This window comes from Microcaecilia unicolor, chromosome 3, assembly GCF_901765095.1.
Source record: "Microcaecilia unicolor chromosome 3, aMicUni1.1, whole genome shotgun sequence".
NCBI classification, from domain to species: Eukaryota; Metazoa; Chordata; class Amphibia; order Gymnophiona; family Siphonopidae; genus Microcaecilia; species Microcaecilia unicolor.
Window position 1 is genome coordinate 330,678,626 of NC_044033.1, and position 16,322 is coordinate 330,694,947.

Below are 16,322 nucleotides of genomic sequence, written 5' to 3' on the forward strand. Positions count from 1 at the left end.
GCGTACCTAGGGTAGTTGACACCCGGGGCCGGTCATTTTTTAACACCCCCCCCCCCCCCCAAATCCAGTACTAGGCATACCGAGAATACAAAACACTCAGGACCTATAGAGCAATTTTAGCATATCATAAGCAGTAATTTCTACCAGTCACACAAGGAAAAGGAAAGCATCTTAAACACTACAGTGAGCACTAGAACATCAATTCACCTATTGTAAAACGAAAACAGACAGATTAGTACAGATCATCGATCCTGCACAGTCAATGCCAACCGAAAGCCATGTCTTTTTCACAAACACAGATACACCCTAATCCACTATAGAATAAGTAATCATAAACTTTCTATTTAGACTAAAATTAAACTGAACCCCCGATGCCAGACTCTGCATACAATGCAACACCACAGAAACAGAAAATGTCCCCTAGTACTGTGCAAAATATAAAGACAGCAGATGTAAATTTGAAAAAACTAACAAATACCAATCACCACTTTACAAATTAACAAATAGAAATAAAACAAATACAGAAAATAAAATAATACAATTTTATTGGACTAATACATTTGGCTTCCACAGGCCAAAATCTCCTTCCTCAGGTCAGTACAGTATAGTGCTGTTACAGTATCCTATCCTGACCTGAGGAAGGGGGGTTTGTTCTCTGAAAGTTAAGTCAAAATGTATTAAAATTAGTCCAATAAAAAGATTACCTTATTTACATGCTCTATTTATAAACAACACAGCTACAATACTATATCCTAAAGCAAAATAATAAAAATATATATTTACAGTTTGTTTTCTCTGGTTTCTGCTTTCCTCATCTTCTTTTCACTGTCTTCCTTTCATCCAGGATCTGTCTTTGCTCTCTCTCTGCCATCCAGTGTCTGCCCTCTCTAATGTCCCTTCCATCCACTGTCTGCCCTCTCTCTCCCTTCCATCCACCATTTGCCCCAGTCTGCCCTTTTTCTCTCTCCCCTTTCCACCCACCATCTGCCCTTTCTCTCTGCCCCTTCAATCCGTCTGCCCTCCCTCTCCCATCCATCCAGGGTCTGCCCTGCCTCACGCTCCCCACTTCCATCCAGGGTCTGTCCCCTCTCTCTCTGCTCCCTCTTTTCAGCCCCCAGTTTCACCTGCCCCTATTTCTAGCCCCAGCCCACATCTCCCAGCCCTTTTCTCTCACCAGTCCTGAGCTCAGCCCCAGCCAGTTCTCCCTGTCCCCTTTAAAGCCCCCAGTTTCAGCCCCTGCCTCGTTTCAGCCCACAGTTCCAGCTCTAGCCCCCTTATCCCAAATACCCTCCTTTTCAGCCCCCTTCATCCACCACATGCTTTGCATCCCCCCCTTTTCAGCCCCAGACCCATTCTCCCACCTGCCCCAGGCATGGACCCATTCTCCCTCCTGCCCCCTTGTCAGACCCCAGTTCCAGCTTCAGACCCCTTCTCCCCTCTGAGCACCCCCACCCCAATCCCCACCCCACCCCAATCCCCTTCTCCCCTGTGAGCACCCCTCTCAGCTCCCCCACCCCTCCCCAATTCCCTTCTCCCCTCTCAGCTCCCCCACCCCTCCCCCATTCCCTTCTCCCCTGTGAGCACCCCTCTCAGCTCCCCCCACCCCTCCCCAATTCCCTTCTCCCCTCTCAGCTCCCCCACCCCTCCCCCATTCCGTTCTCCCCTCTTAGCTCCCCCCACCTCCTTCTCCCATCTGAGCCCCCCCCCCTCCTCCGTGGAGAGCGACAGAGCCCTCTTCTCCTGCCACCACCCTGCATTTTTTTTTTTTTTTTAAATCCATGCAGCGACACAGGCATCTGCCCTGCTGTGAAAAAAGAAAATCGCTTCGTTCGCTGGCGTCGGCCCTTCCTTCGCTATGTCCCGCCCTCGAGGAAATAGGAAGTTACCTCAAAAGAGGGCGGGACATAGCGAAGGAAGGGCCGACGCCAGCGAACGAAGCGATTTTCTTTTTTCACAGCACACAGCAGGGCAGATACCTGCGTCGCTGCATGGATTAAAAAAAAAACGCAGGGTGGTGGCAGCAGACAACGGAGCACCCCCCCACCCGCCGACACTCGGGGCGGACCGCCCCCACCTCCTTGGTACGCCACTGCCTATTAACAAGACCCAAAGAAGAAATGAAAGGATTAAAAAAGGATGATTTTGAGTAGCAGGTCATATTGAAAATATAGTTTAAAGCAAACCGACCAAGGGGCAGCAGAGGGTCCTCCTCAGATGAATGTTGCAACAAGCTTGGGGCAGGGGAGGGGGATTCCTTCCCCTTCAGATGTTGCAGCAATCAGGGTAGGCGGGTAGTCATCCCCTGCAGTGTTGCAACTGACCAGCTGAATAGGTTTCCTAACCCTGCTTACAACTCCCTGTTTCCTTTTTTTTTTTTTAAACCAAGGGAAGGAGAATTGCACAATCCCCCAATATCTGCTGTGTAGTTTTGTTGCTTCTAGAGGGGAGAGTGGAATGGAGGAGTAGCCTAATGGTTAGTGCAGTGGCTTGGGAACCAGAGGAACTGGGCTCAATTCCCAGTGCAGCTCCTTGTGACTCTTGGCAAGTCACTTAACCCTCCATTAACCCAGATACAAAATAAGTACCTGTCTATAGTATATAAACTGCTTTGATTATAACCACATAAAGGCAGTGTATCAAATTCCATCCCCTTTCCCTTATTTCCTGAAGCTGTGTTTTATCTGTTTTCTCTTCTTTCAACTGCTGGTACTTTTTTTTTCCTTTTTATGGGATGATTGAGATCCTAGTATTGCAGGTGGCTGTGTGTTATTTACTGCTCTTCATCTCTGAGTACTATCCAAATTTTATCTCCCTCTTTCCTTCCTTCCTGCCCCATCCTAATCAATCTGGAGAGGGGAAATATGATAGAGGTGTTTAAATACCTCCATGGCATAAATGCACAGGATGCAAGCCTCTTTCAATTAAAAGGAAGCTCTGCAATGAGGGGGCAGAGGATGAAGCTGAAAAGAGAGAGACTCAGAAGTAACCCGAGGAAATACTTCTTCCTGGAAAGGGTGACAAATTTGTGGAACGGCCTCCTGGTGGAGATGGTGGAGACAAAAATTATTTGAATTCAAGAAAGCTTGGGACAAGTACATAGGATCTCTAAGGGAGGATAGGCCGACTGGATAGGCCATATGATCTTGGTGCCTTCATTTTTCTCCGTCTTTCACTCTCCACCCCCCCCCTCTCAACTTTCCACCTCCCTTCCCAACCCACTGTCCCAAAAGTATTCCGCCTTCCCCCACCTAATGTGCTTGCTTAAACATATTCTTTACTCCCCTAAATGTCACTTGCCCCTTTCTTACCCACCTACACACACCTCTCCTCTCATTCCCATCCATAAGGTCCTTAGCAGAGCCATTCAGTTACTACTACAGAGAACTGCACTCTACCAGGATTTGAAGGAATTTGTTTCAGAAATTCCTCAGTATCGTGCTGAACATTGGCTAACTCCAAACCATTATTGTGGGGCCCCCATTTCTTTCATCTCTGCTGGGTGCTCAGTTTTGCTAGCTGTTTCTTGGGCTACAGATTGATCTTGATATGCCACCGATTTCTCCTTCTGGTTTTGCATCCGGGCCTTATCCTTGAACTTCAGGCTCAGTACAGGATCTTTTCGAGGGCAAATCGTTTCCCAGACCTGCTCTTTGTCTAGCCTAGAACAGTTCTTTCTATTGTTTCCTAGTTTAGTCAAACAAAGACTTGATAAAGGCTTCAATTTCACAGATGTTTTGTAGAAATCTTCATTTGCCCTCTGTGATAACGAGTTTGCCCTGATGCCAAATACCTCTTTCTATTCTTCCCTCCTGTAAGGCCTGTTTGTACTTCCACAGCTATCTTGTCCTTCACACGGTCTCCATGCTAAGGACTGGGACACCCATATTTTCTTATTTCCATCAGTTCAGGAATTTTGCTGCCTTGCAAGTTTTAATATGTGCTCCATCTCAGAAAATCTCAACAGTTTCACAGTTAAATGCTCTGGGGGGCATCCCCAGGTCTGGTTTTGGGTGTAATTCTCTTTGCGCCTTTTCAACCATGTGTCAGTTGAGCAGGAGTGCCCGGAAAGCAGTACTCCATGTGCTGGATTGCCACATTCTACTCCTTCAGGTATTCCAAATATATACAAATTGGATCTTCTCGCATGGTTTTTGTGGTCCTCTAACTTGTCAGACAGTATCTCCAGCTGTTTTGTAGTGTGCTTGTCTTGGTCTGCCACAACCTCACAGAGTTTCCCTTCTGTTTCCTCCAACCTGTTGCTGAATTTCTCCTCCAGTGTACTTATTACTTCTTCTGCTATCTCCAGTTTGGAAACCTTCACCTCCTGTAGCACAAGCTCAGTATGTTCTATCTATTTGATTTGGCCTCTGTTATGATTGGGGTTAGAACCCCTCTCAAACTTACCTTTTTCCTGGTGGTCAGCTTAGTTGGCTTCTGTTTCTTTTGTTTGTCCTTTCTGAGCAGCTGTTTCTCTCTCTCTGTGCTGGCAGCTTCCAGCAGCATGACTCTAATTGTTTCACTTTACCACAGCTGTGTGGGTGGACTGAGTTAGCTCTACTTCTCTTTGGGTGTACTGGCTTCAAGTGCTTCACAGTTTTGCATTGGTGTGGGTTGGGCCTCTCTGGGTCAGTGTGCTGTTGCCTGGGGCTAGGGAGTGTGACATCATCAGGGAGGGCCTTGATAAGAAAGTGGTGTTGTTTCCTTCAGAGCCTTTGCAACAGTGGTGTTTGCTTTGGGTAGGGTGGTGCAGTGTGCACTTCTGACTTTGTGTCTAGTTTCCCTGCTTGCTTTTGCTAAGGGCCAGGTTAGTGTTAGTGCAGTGTGCACTGGTGTCTGTGTGTTTAGCTTTCCTGCTTTTCCCTTTGGTTCCCCTGCTTTTCCCTCTTGGTTTTGGAAGCATTGCTATGTGTAGGGCTTTGGAAGCTCTGTTGCTGATAGAAGTACTTCAGGGTTTGGTGGTGTTAGGAACACTGCAGAGTTTGCCGTTAGAAGTACTTCTGGTGTTTGTGCTATTGGGAGCATTGCAGTCTTTGCTGTTGGTGTTTGGTGATTTAGAATCACTTTTGGCTTATGTGTTAGCTTCCCTGCTTTTTCCTTGTGGCTCCCCTGTCTTCCCTTTAAATGCTAGGAGCTCTTCTGGTTGCTTGCCAGAGTAGTACTTAGGAAGCTCCTTGTTAGTTTTGATTCTAGCTTGCTAGAGCAGTGCTTAGGTAGCTTGTTAGTTTTGTGTTTAGCTTGTTAGTGTAGAGCTCCGCTTGTAGCTTGGTGCTTAGTAGCACCTGTGTTAGCTTTGTGTTTAGTTCCCTGCTCTGTTAGTTTAGGGCTTAGGAAGTCCCTTTCTTGAGCAGGGCTTAGGAGCTCCTGTTTAGTATAGGGCTTAGGAAGTCCTTTTGTCAGTTTACTGTTAGGAACACTCCTGCTGGTTTAGGGCTTGGGAGCACGTAGATCAGTTTTGGTTTAGGAGTACTTCTGTTTCCAGTCCTGGTCCCTGTGTCATCTGGTATCCGGTAAGTCCTGCCGGCCACTCGAACCCAAGGGCTCAACCCTTGGGGGGGGGAGTAGTGGCCAAGCGCAGGTGAAGCTGTGTGGACCAGTCCGGTGTGCTCCAGTCCGGTGTTCCAGTCCTGTGTCCTCCAGTCCAGTGTTCCAGTCCGGGGGGTTCCAGTCCTGTGTCCTCCAGTCCGGGGAATTCCAGTCCAGGATTCCAGTCTGTGTTCCGGCTCGCTGGGCGGTGCCTGCAGTCCCTGCCGGTGCCGGTGTGTTTGCCCAGCATTGATTGATGGGTTTTGCCTGCTGCTGTCACTCCTCGTCAGCAGCCCAAGGGCTCACGTTTGCTCCAGAGCCCAGCCCCGTGGGCTCTGAACCTGAGAACCTGACAGCCTCTCTGCTCTCCTGCCTTGTCACTGGTAGCAGCAAATGTCCTACGGTGTTCTCCTCCATCACCTGGCTTAGTGGCCTTGCCAGTGTACATTTCTTTGATGGAGGGGGTTGCTTTCATTTTCTATATCCTCAGCATTGGACCCACTGATGCAAATTTCCAAGTAAGATTGGGTACCGTCCATTCCACTGATATGAAGTGGGAGACTGTGGAACAAGGCCTCCCTTGAGGCTTGTTTTTTTGTCCAGGCATTTACATATGTTCAGGAAGAAATTGGGGGTTTTTTTTATTTGTACTTGTTTGATGGGATTTTATGCTCTCTGTATAACTGATGTGTGTGTGTTTGGTAATACTTTTGTTTATTAGCTGATTAGAAGAAACATAGAAAATGACAACAGATAAAAGACCATATAGCCTATCCAGGCTGCCCATCCATACCAACTGCTAAGCTCTACAGTCTCTTCCTCTCCCTTAGAGATTTTCTGTGCTTGTTTCATGCTTGCTTGAATTCAGATGTATGCAATTAGCAGCCACTGAGAACCCTGTGTAAACGTATTACAATGAGCTCATTAATATTCTAATGAGCATTCTGGGCAATGCACAGCTAAAGAGTGCCTAGCTCTAATGAGCAAATTTTATGACTGTTCTGGAACTTTTGGAAGAGGAAGGAAATACAAACAGATGGCTGCAAAGGCTGCCTGCTTGTGCTCCCTACTTCTCCCCCCCCCCCCCTTACCCTGGTGACCCTCTCCAAATCTTTAAATTCTCTGGTGTTCCCCCCCCCCCCCCATTGATCCTTGCACCCCCCACCCACACCCCCAAGGAACAAATAACTGGTGGTCCAGTGGAACCTGAACCCGCACAAACAGTCCCCGGTGGTCCAGTGGACCCCTGCACCCCTCCAGGCCCTGAGGCAGGAGGACAAGAAGGTGTTACTCCTGCCTCCATCTTTTTCAAGGTACAGGGAGGGGGGAGCAGGTCACTAGACCACCAGGGCCATTCTTGCTTTGGAGGGATGTAGGGAATTGTCAGGGAAGCTTATAGGTCATCTAGGGGGGGTGTCCAGTTGAGGTTGTTCGGCCGGGGGGTGGGGTCGGATCGGGTCTGCAAACAGCAACCAATGCACAAAGGAGATCTATGCATCTGATTTGCATGCAATCCCCTTTGCGCATCGGTCACTGTTTGTGACTCACTGCAGTGGTGTAGCCAAGGGTGGGCTGGGGTGGCCCCAGGTCCACCCACTTTAGGTTCAGGCCCACCAAATAGCAGCACACCTATAATGTGGCTGGCAGGGACCCCAAGCCCCACCAGCCAAAAACTCCCAACAGCTGTTTGCTGCCGGTGAAAATCTGCTATTTTAAAGGTATACGGAGGAGAGGGGATGTTTGAAAGACCATATGGCATGCAGGCGAGAGAGGGAGAAACCAAATCACTTGTAGGACAAGGTGGAGTTCTGCCCACCCACCTTGGGTCCAGGCCCACCCAAACTTGGGTGTCTGGCTATGCCCCTGACTCACTGATGGGCAGATGATTGAAAACCCCGCTCTGTTCCAAACAGTGCTCAAAAAATAGCTCTGGAATAGCGCCTGGCTTTACCACCCCTATGACCAGAGATAATAGCATGCAAATTTATGCGTGCTGTTATCTCTGATCATAGGGTGAAATGCAGGCATGCTCCGGCACAATCCTCCTGCACTTGTATGACAGGTCTGGGCTGTCAAAAGTCCAGACCTGTCAAATATAGGGGCTGGAGGTCCATAGGACCACCAGACCCCAAGCACCAACGATGACACCTAGATCCTTTTCCTGGGCAGTGACTCCTAATATGCAATCATGTAGCTATAATTTGGGTTCCTCTTTCCCACATGCATCACTTTGTACTTGCTCACATTAAACATCATCTACCATTTGGATTCCTAGTCTCCCAGTTTCATAAGACCCTCTTGCAATTTTTCACAATCCTCTTGTGATCTAACAACTTTGAATAACTTTATTTTATCAGCAAATTTAATTACCTCACTAGTTATTCCCATCTCTAGATCACTTATAAATATGTTAAAAAGTAGGGTCCCAGCACAGACCCCCTGGGTAACCCCACTACCTAACCACCTCCATTGAGAATACTGACCATTTAACACTACTCTCTGTTGTCTCTCTTTTAACCAGTTTTTAATCCACGATAGGACACTACCTCCTATCCCATGACTTTCTAATTTCCCCAGGAGTTTTTTATGAGACTTTGTCAAATGCCTTTGAAAATCCATATACACAGTATCAACCGGTTCACCTTTATCTACATATTTAGTCACCCCTTCAAAGAAATGTAGTGGGTTGGTGAGGCAAGATTTCCCTTGTCTACATTCATGTTTGTTTCGCCTCTTTAATTCATGGTTATGTATATGCTTTGTAATTTTGTTTTTTATAATACTCTGTGCCATTTTGCCTGGCACTGACATCGGGCTCACCCGTCTATAATTTCCCAGATCACTTCTGGAACTCTTTTAAAAATTATTACTAACTAATAGCTCTGCAAGTTAATTTTCAATTCTATCAGTACTCTGGATGTATACCATCCGGTCCAGGTGATTCACTACTTTCCAATTCGTCAAATTGCTCCTTTACATCTTCCAGGTTTATAGAGATTTGTTTCAGTTTCTCTGACTGATCATCATTGAATACCATTGCTGGCACTGGTATCTCTGCCACATCTTCCTCAGTGAAGACCAAAGGAAAGAATTCATTTAATTGCTCTGCAATGCTGTAGTCTTTCCTGAGTGCCATTTTTGCTCCTCAGTCATCTAGCAGTCCAACTGATTTTTTACCAGCTTCTAATATACCTAAAAAAGTTTTTACTATATGTGTTTGCCTCCAACGCAATCTTCTTTTCAATCGTTTTGCTTTCCTTATCAGTGTTTTGCATTTGACTTGCCATTCCTTATGCAGTTTCTTATTTATTTTCAGTTGGATCCTTCTTCTATTTTCTGAAGGATTTTCTTTTACCCCCTGGGTAAAGCTGACCCCCAACCACCAGCTACCCTCCTTCAGCCATGTCTCTGTGATATGTGCTATCCCCCATTCATGCTCCCACAACACCTCTGCCAACAATTTCACCTTGTTTCACACTAAACAAGCATTCAGCATCACTAGGCTTTCCTCCATTACTTCACCCCCTTCTCCCTCCCAGAGAATGCCACAGTAGTGAAAGTAAATCTTAAAAAAAAAAAAAAAAAAAAACTCTCAAAAGGTAAATAGAAAACACTGTTTTAATGCATTTTTCTTCCAGGCTATAAGGTGAACATTTGGGAAAGGGGTATAGACTTCCTATAGTCTGTAGGAGCCAATAAAAGAATTCTTATTTATAATTTCTACTGTGTCCTCATCAAAGCTCACTAGTATTCTTTATCATTTATTGACCTAAAGCACCTTCAGAAATGATCATAGATCAGGTCTTTAGATATAGCCCTAGGATGTGAGCCCACCTATAACACTTCCTTTTTTATTTGATAGGTTGGATTTCCATCCTAGCAGAAGGAATGAAGTCACCTCATATTATCCAGTCTTCCCATGCAGCCAGGGCTCTGGCAAATCTGGACAGGGCCACAGTACAAGAAAAGTATTACGACGGGGTCTATGTGCTGCACCCACAGTGCCGCAGCAGGTGAGTAGTAAGAGGTTGTGATCTTGTGAACTCTGCTTTCTTTTTCTAAAGACATACACATTTATAACTAGCTTTTTACTGTAAATAGCAGTTGAGAAGGAAGTAGAGCAGGAGGTCTGCAAGTCAGTTTCCCACCCAAATCTGAAACAGATCATCTTTTGCCCAAGAATTACATTTCTGGAAGCAAGAAAATATTTGTGCAGAATGTACTATGGAACTTTGATCTGATTTCTTAAAGTGCTTACAGATCCCATTTCATTTTACTTGTAATTGACAAAGGACCTATTAGGACAGAGCTATTTGAAAACGGAATTTCTAGAGACATATGTTTATAGGGGGCACGTTATTTTACTTTTAACTCCAGTGGTTGTTAACTAGGTCTCATTCCATAAAATGGGACCTCTGATACAATTATTCAAGCCAGTGGTAAAATAACATGTCTTAACAGTAGCCCACATTGATAATTATGCCCCATAGTTATGTACTAAAGTTTAGGTACCCCTGGTCAAATTATATGTTAAAGTGAATCCCTACCTGATCAGAAGCTGATACAACCTCTGTGTGGTACAAAGTTCAATACACCTTTCTTCAAATTTGAATGCTTAATTGCTATTTATTTGCTGGTTTTAGCACATCCAACTTTGGCATCGAGCATCACTGGTACCAGAGAAGCGCCTGAACTGGCTCCCTAGCTTTTTCCAGTTCCTGTCCTCGGAGCCACACCAGGCTATTCTCAGGGAGGAGCTGGCAGAGATGTTTCAGTTGCACTCCGCTTAGGCATTGAGGGTGCTTAATCAAGCTGTGGTTCAGCCTTAACTCCTTCCTGAGGCTCCGTCTTGTCTGCCTGTGGAGTAGCCTTCTTTCTTCATCAGGGGATGAAGCAGGGGCGTAGCCAGACAACAGATTTTGGGTGGGCCTAGGCAAGAAGTGGGTGGGCACCAAGTGTTCTCCCCCACCACCAAAAAAAAATATCTCAGCTGGTGGGATAACACTTCTTTCCACCTTGGCAGTCTGTAGCAAGTATGCGCTAAAAACTGAGAATGTGCAGGTGCCATTATCATGGAGAGCAGTGTTTTCGTTATCAGCTGGCAGAGATTGGGATCCCCACCAGATACCACTAAACATGTGCTACTGTTGGGTGGGCCTGAGCCCTAAGTGGGCGGACCCCAGCCCACTCAGGTCCACCTGTGGCTACGCCACTGGGATGAAGCTTCCCCAAAGTCTCAGAGGACTGTACCTCAACACCCTATAGGGCGTGGACATGGTTCCACTAAGCCAGGGTACACATAGACTCAGTCTGCCCATCGAGTATTGCAAGGAGTCAGACTTGGACCACTCATGGGAGTCAGATGAAGATCCACATTACTTCTTGGAGGAGGAGTCATATGGAGTCCCTTCTGACCCCTCCCCACTTCAAGAGAGGCATAAATCTCCATCCAAGAGTCTCTCATTCACAGGTTTTGTGAAGGAGATAGCTTCAGCAATCTCATTTAAGTTGGAGATGGAGGAAGAGCCTAGGGCAGAAATTTTATCTGTCCTGGACTATGAATCTCCTCTGAAGAAAGGGGTTACAATTCCATTTCACCCTATCCTTAAAAATGCACTGATGAAGAATTGGGAATCTCCCCTCTCAGTGTGTGTTGCACCAAAGAAGGTGGGTACTCGGCAACATATCCAAAAGGCTCCCGGATTTGAGTGGGCGCAATTGGGTCACCACTCTCTGATGGTCGAATCCACTCTCAAATGAGCCAGAAGTTTCAGGACTCATGTCTCAGCTTCTCCAGATAGAAAGGCTCAAGACTCTGGATTCTATAGGGAGAAATGTTTATCGGGCCTCGATTCTCATTAACTGCATCCAGTCTACCAGCTCTACACAAGAATATATTTGAAGTGTTTGGTGCCCAGTACACTCAGTTTTACGGACTTGCTCCCTCAGGAGCAGGCCGCAGAGCTTCGCCAGTTGGCCAACAAGTAGCTGGAGTGCAGGAAATATCTGGCTGGGGCACATGACACCTTTGATATTGCATCCAGACTCTCTGCTATGTGTGCAGGCATTTTCAGGCTCTCATGGCTGTGTGTCTGTGACCTCGAACCAGCAGTTCAGGAGAGGTTAGTGGACACACCATGCTGAGGAGATGATCTTTTTGGGGACAAGGTGGAGGAGGTTGCAGACCTCATCAAGAAACATATTGGCACCATTCAGTCTTCCTCTCGGCAGCCTCTAGCTTAGTCCTCCTCTGCTAGGAGGTTTTCGACTGGGCCTAGGCAATGAACCTGTTATTCTCAAAGGCATAGGTTTTCACTGCCTTCCCGTTCTATCCAGCAGCCTCAGCCTCAGTTCTCCCAGCCACATCAGTCCTGACCCCAGAAAGGCCAGCCGGCTCCCTAGTCAAAGCAAAGGGCGAGCTTTTGACTGGCTCCAGGCGAGCATAGCTGCTATCCAAGTAACCATCCATCATAGTCAGCCTAACAGTGGAAGGGATGCTGAATTTTTATCGTCAAAGGTAGTCCCTTATAACCACCGACCAGTGGGTTCTTCAAAAGGTCCGCCTTGGTTACACACTTTAATGGTGACAGAAACCACAAATTGCCTGCCAAAAGCATCTTGTGTCAGCTCTCAGCACAAGCAGGTACTTGTAGAGGAAATTTCTGCCAATCTTCAGGCCAATGCAGTTGAACCCATGCCACTCAGAGAAAAAGGGAAGGGATTCTATTCCAGGTACTTTCTTTTGCCCAAGAAAATGGGGGGGAGGGGGGGGGATTTCATCGCATCCCAGATTGGCTCTGAACAAATTCTGGTCAAAGAAAAGTTCAGGATGATTTCCCTAGGCACCCTTCTCCCCATGATTCAGGAACAAGAAGAGCTATGCTCTCTGAACTTGAAGGATGCCTATACTTACAATTTGATACTTCCTGTGACTGGGAAGCATTTCAGATTTCATATCAGCTCCCAGGGTTTTCACCAGATACCCTGATAACAGCAGGGAGGTCACAACTCAGCAGATACTGAGATCGTTAGACCACATGACCTCCACAGTGCATGTCACTCCCATGGCTTGCCTCCATTTGAAAGGTGCTCAATGGACTCTGGCTTCCCACTGGAACTACAGGGAGCCTAGTGGATGTCATCAGAGTTCCTCCAGAGCTTGTTCAATCCCTCCTCTGGTGGACTACTTGGCCCATTTTGACTGTGGAACTCCTATTCCAAATGCCATCTCCTCAAAAGGTGTTGACAGTTGATGCATCAAACTTGGGATTGGGGGGGATCATGTGGATGGGCTTCGCACCCAGGAAGTGTAGTCTGATCAGGAAACAGATCTCCACATCAACCTTCTGGAGATAAAGGCTATTTGGAATGCTCTAAAGACTTTCAAAGATTGGCTACAGAACCAAATTTTTCTCATCCAAATCAACAATCAGGTTGCAAAGTATTATTTGAAGAAGCAGAAGAGTATGGGATCTTACCCATACTTACCCAGAAGGTAGTACGGATGTGGCAGTGGGCCCTCCTTCACGGGATGGTACTACAAGCAACGTACTTGACTGGCAAGGACAACAGCTTGGCAGACAGACTGAGCCAAGGTAATTCAACCTCACGAGTGGTATCTCAATATGGGCCTAGCCCACAGGATCTTCCGAGAGTGGGTCAGCTTCTTGGTGGATCTTTTCGCCACTCATTTCAACAAGGTCTTTCAGTTCTTCTCCAGGCTCAGATCCACACGGCAGGCAAGCATCAGATGCCTTTCTCCTTCATTGGGGGGTGTTTTGTATGCATATGAGAAGACTTTGATGAAACTCCGGCAGGATCGGGGAAACAATTATCCTGATTGCTCCATTCTGGCTGAGACAGATCTGGTTCCCTCTCATTCTGTCCTCCAAGGAGCCATGGAGATTGGAATGTTTTTTGACTCTCATAACATAGAATGAAGGTCCCCTTCTGCATCCCAACCTCCATTCCCTGACTCTCACAGCCTGGATGTTGAGCGCGTAGAATTTCAGTCCTTGATTCTGCCTGAAAGTGTCTCCAAAATCTTGCTTGCTTCCAGAAAAGGTTCCACTAAGAGGTGTTATTCTTTTATGTTTCAACGTTTTTATTGAAGACACAACAGAAACTTTTTTACAATCATTGAAACCATTTTTGACAAATAAAGTTTTTACAACAACTTGTGGCTATTGTCTCCAAAGATTTTCTTTTCCTCCCCCTCCCACCTCCCACCTCCCTCAACCCCCCCTCCCCCCCCGCCCCCCATTTGAAAATGATACATATGTGTTATTAACATCTTAGTGTGTTGAGGACCAAACTTCTTCCCTTATGAGACAGAGAGTCTATATAAGCACCCCAAATTTTCATAAATGTGTTCTTTCTTTTCAATGAACGGTTGGCTTCTTTTGCTTCCCACATCATTAACTGGTGGGTGAGGTTCCGCCAGTGCCAATAATCTGGTCCTATGTCATTCGTCCAGTTTTGCAAGATACATTTCTTTGCCAACAGTGTTGTTTTACGTAAAAATATATTATGTTCCAGTATTTGACCTCTAAATGATCCCGGTAAATTTAACAGCATCTGCACTGATGTGCCTGCCAGCTTGTGGCCTAAAAGTTGTGATATGTAATGAGTTATTTTTCCCCAAAATCTTCTAACCTTCCAGCAGCTCCAAAAACTATGGTAGTATGTGTTATCTGTTCTCCCACATCTCACACACAAGGGCGTCTGCAATCCCCCGAATTTTGCTAGTTGTGCAGGTGTCATATATGCTCGGTGTATAAAACGGAATGCACATTCCCTATACTGGGCTCCACTGACCAATTTCGGTATCCCCTTCAGTTGCCTTTCTACATCCCATCCCACTAGTGTAACTCCTAAGTCTTTCTCCCAGCGCTCTCTTAACTTTTGAAAGTTTTTGGGTTTCTCATGTGTCCACAGTGCCTTATGTATCCCTGAAATTGATGGTGCTTCTTCAGAAATCTCTAGGAAGAATTTTTTTAGCTTCAATCCCTGTTTCTGTTCCAATCGGCCTTGATCTAGTGACTGAATAAAATGCTTCAGTTGGCAGTGCGCAAATGTGTCACCCCATTGAATTGTATCTGCACCCAACAGTTGATCTAAAGATTTAATTTTCCCACTTTCATCTAGTACGTCTTCCAGACATTCCAAACCTCTCTCTGCCCATCGCTGAAAAACTGGGTTTTCTATACCTGCTGTAAAGGTTGGGTTTCCTCTAATTGTTAATAATTCTGTTACTCCTCTCCCCATCTTCAATCTGTTCCCCAAGAATTGCCACGCTCTCCTAAGCGATTTTAGTAGTAGGTTATTCCTGTGTATCTCCGGGATCTGCGGCGTTTCTAATTGTATCAGGGATTCCAATCGCCACTGACCAAAGTATTCCTGTTCTAACGCTAATGGTGTATACAATGTCGTTCCAAATATCCAGTCCCTCACATGTCGCATTAAACAAGCCATATTGTATAACTTCAAGTCTGGTAATCCCAGCCCTCCCTGTTGCCAGTTACCCATCATGAACTGTTGTTTCATCTTAGCTTTCTTATTGGCCCAGCAAAATTGCATTACCATCTTAGTGAATGTTTTCAGATCTTTACCCATTATACATATTGGTATGGTCTGCATAACATACAACCATCTAGGTAGGATCACCATACGAATTAGGCATATTCTACCCATCAGCGACAACTGCAACTGACTCCAACTTGCGAGTTGGTGTCTAGTCTGAGTCAACAGCATCTTAATGTTAAGTGAGTATAATTCTACCACATCTGGCGTCAACTGTATACCCAAGTATCGAAACGATTTAGTTGCTCTTCTCAATGGAAACGTTCCCTGCCAAGTCGCTGTATTCTGTATATTACTAACCAATGCTTCTGATTTCTCCAGATTTAGTTTGAACCCAGAATAGGTTCCAAATTCTTTAAACACTTCCAGTAAGACTTGTAAGGACTCTTCTGGGTTTGTAAGTATAACTAATAAATCATCTGCAAAGGCAGCCAATTTGAATTCCTGTTTCCCCAACACCACTCCTCTTATGGCCGTCATATCCACAATATCTCTAATCAGGGGGTCTAAGTATAATGCAAAAAGAAGTGGCGATAGGGGACATCCTTGCCTAGTTCCTCTTTGTATTTCAAAAGCCTCCGAGCAATTATCATTGACCGTTATTCTAGCTTGCGGGGATGTGTATAGTGTTCTAATTGCTGTGACAAACCACACTGCAAAGCCATAGGCATTTAGCGTGTCGAACATATAGTTCCAGTCAACTCGATCAAATGCCTTCTCGGCATCAAAACTGATCATCAAGGTTGGTTGTAACTCCCTCTTTACATGTTCCAGCGCTGTGATAATTCTCCTCAAATTTTTAGCAACTGATCTTCCTTTGACAAATCCCACTTGTCCCTCTTGCACTAAATTTGGTAATACGCGGCTCATGCGTCCTGCCAATATCTTGGCAAATATCTTCATTTCACAGTTCAATAGAGAAATAGGTCGATATGACTCCGGCAAGGTATGATCTCGTTTGGGTTTGGGTAGCAAAATAATTTGAGCCATGTTCAGTTGTCTAGGAAGAAATCCTCTCTCTACCCACCCATTGAAAGTCTCTACCAGTGCAGGCTGTATTTCTTCTCCTAATAGTTGGTAAAATTCTACTCTTAGCCCATCCGGTCCTGGCGCTTTCCCTGGAGAGCTATTAGTTATTGCCCAATGTACTTCATCAATATTTATTGGTTCATTTAATATTTTTTGTTCCCTTTCAGAGAGAACCGGATGGGCCACCC

General features: G+C 45.7%; 1 protein-coding gene across 4 annotated transcripts in view; it reads left to right on the top strand.

The window, feature by feature from the left end:
• Nucleotides 1-16,322, top strand: part of SERAC1 (serine active site containing 1) — a 125,011-nt gene that overhangs the window by 75,453 nt on the left and 33,236 nt on the right. For all 4 annotated transcript variants that reach the window (XM_030198408.1, XM_030198407.1, XM_030198409.1 and 1 more), the window contains one exon: nt 9,386-9,536. In XM_030198408.1, the coding sequence (XP_030054268.1) occupies nt 9,386-9,536 (151 nt within the window). The remainder of the gene's footprint in view (nt 1-9,385; nt 9,537-16,322) is intronic.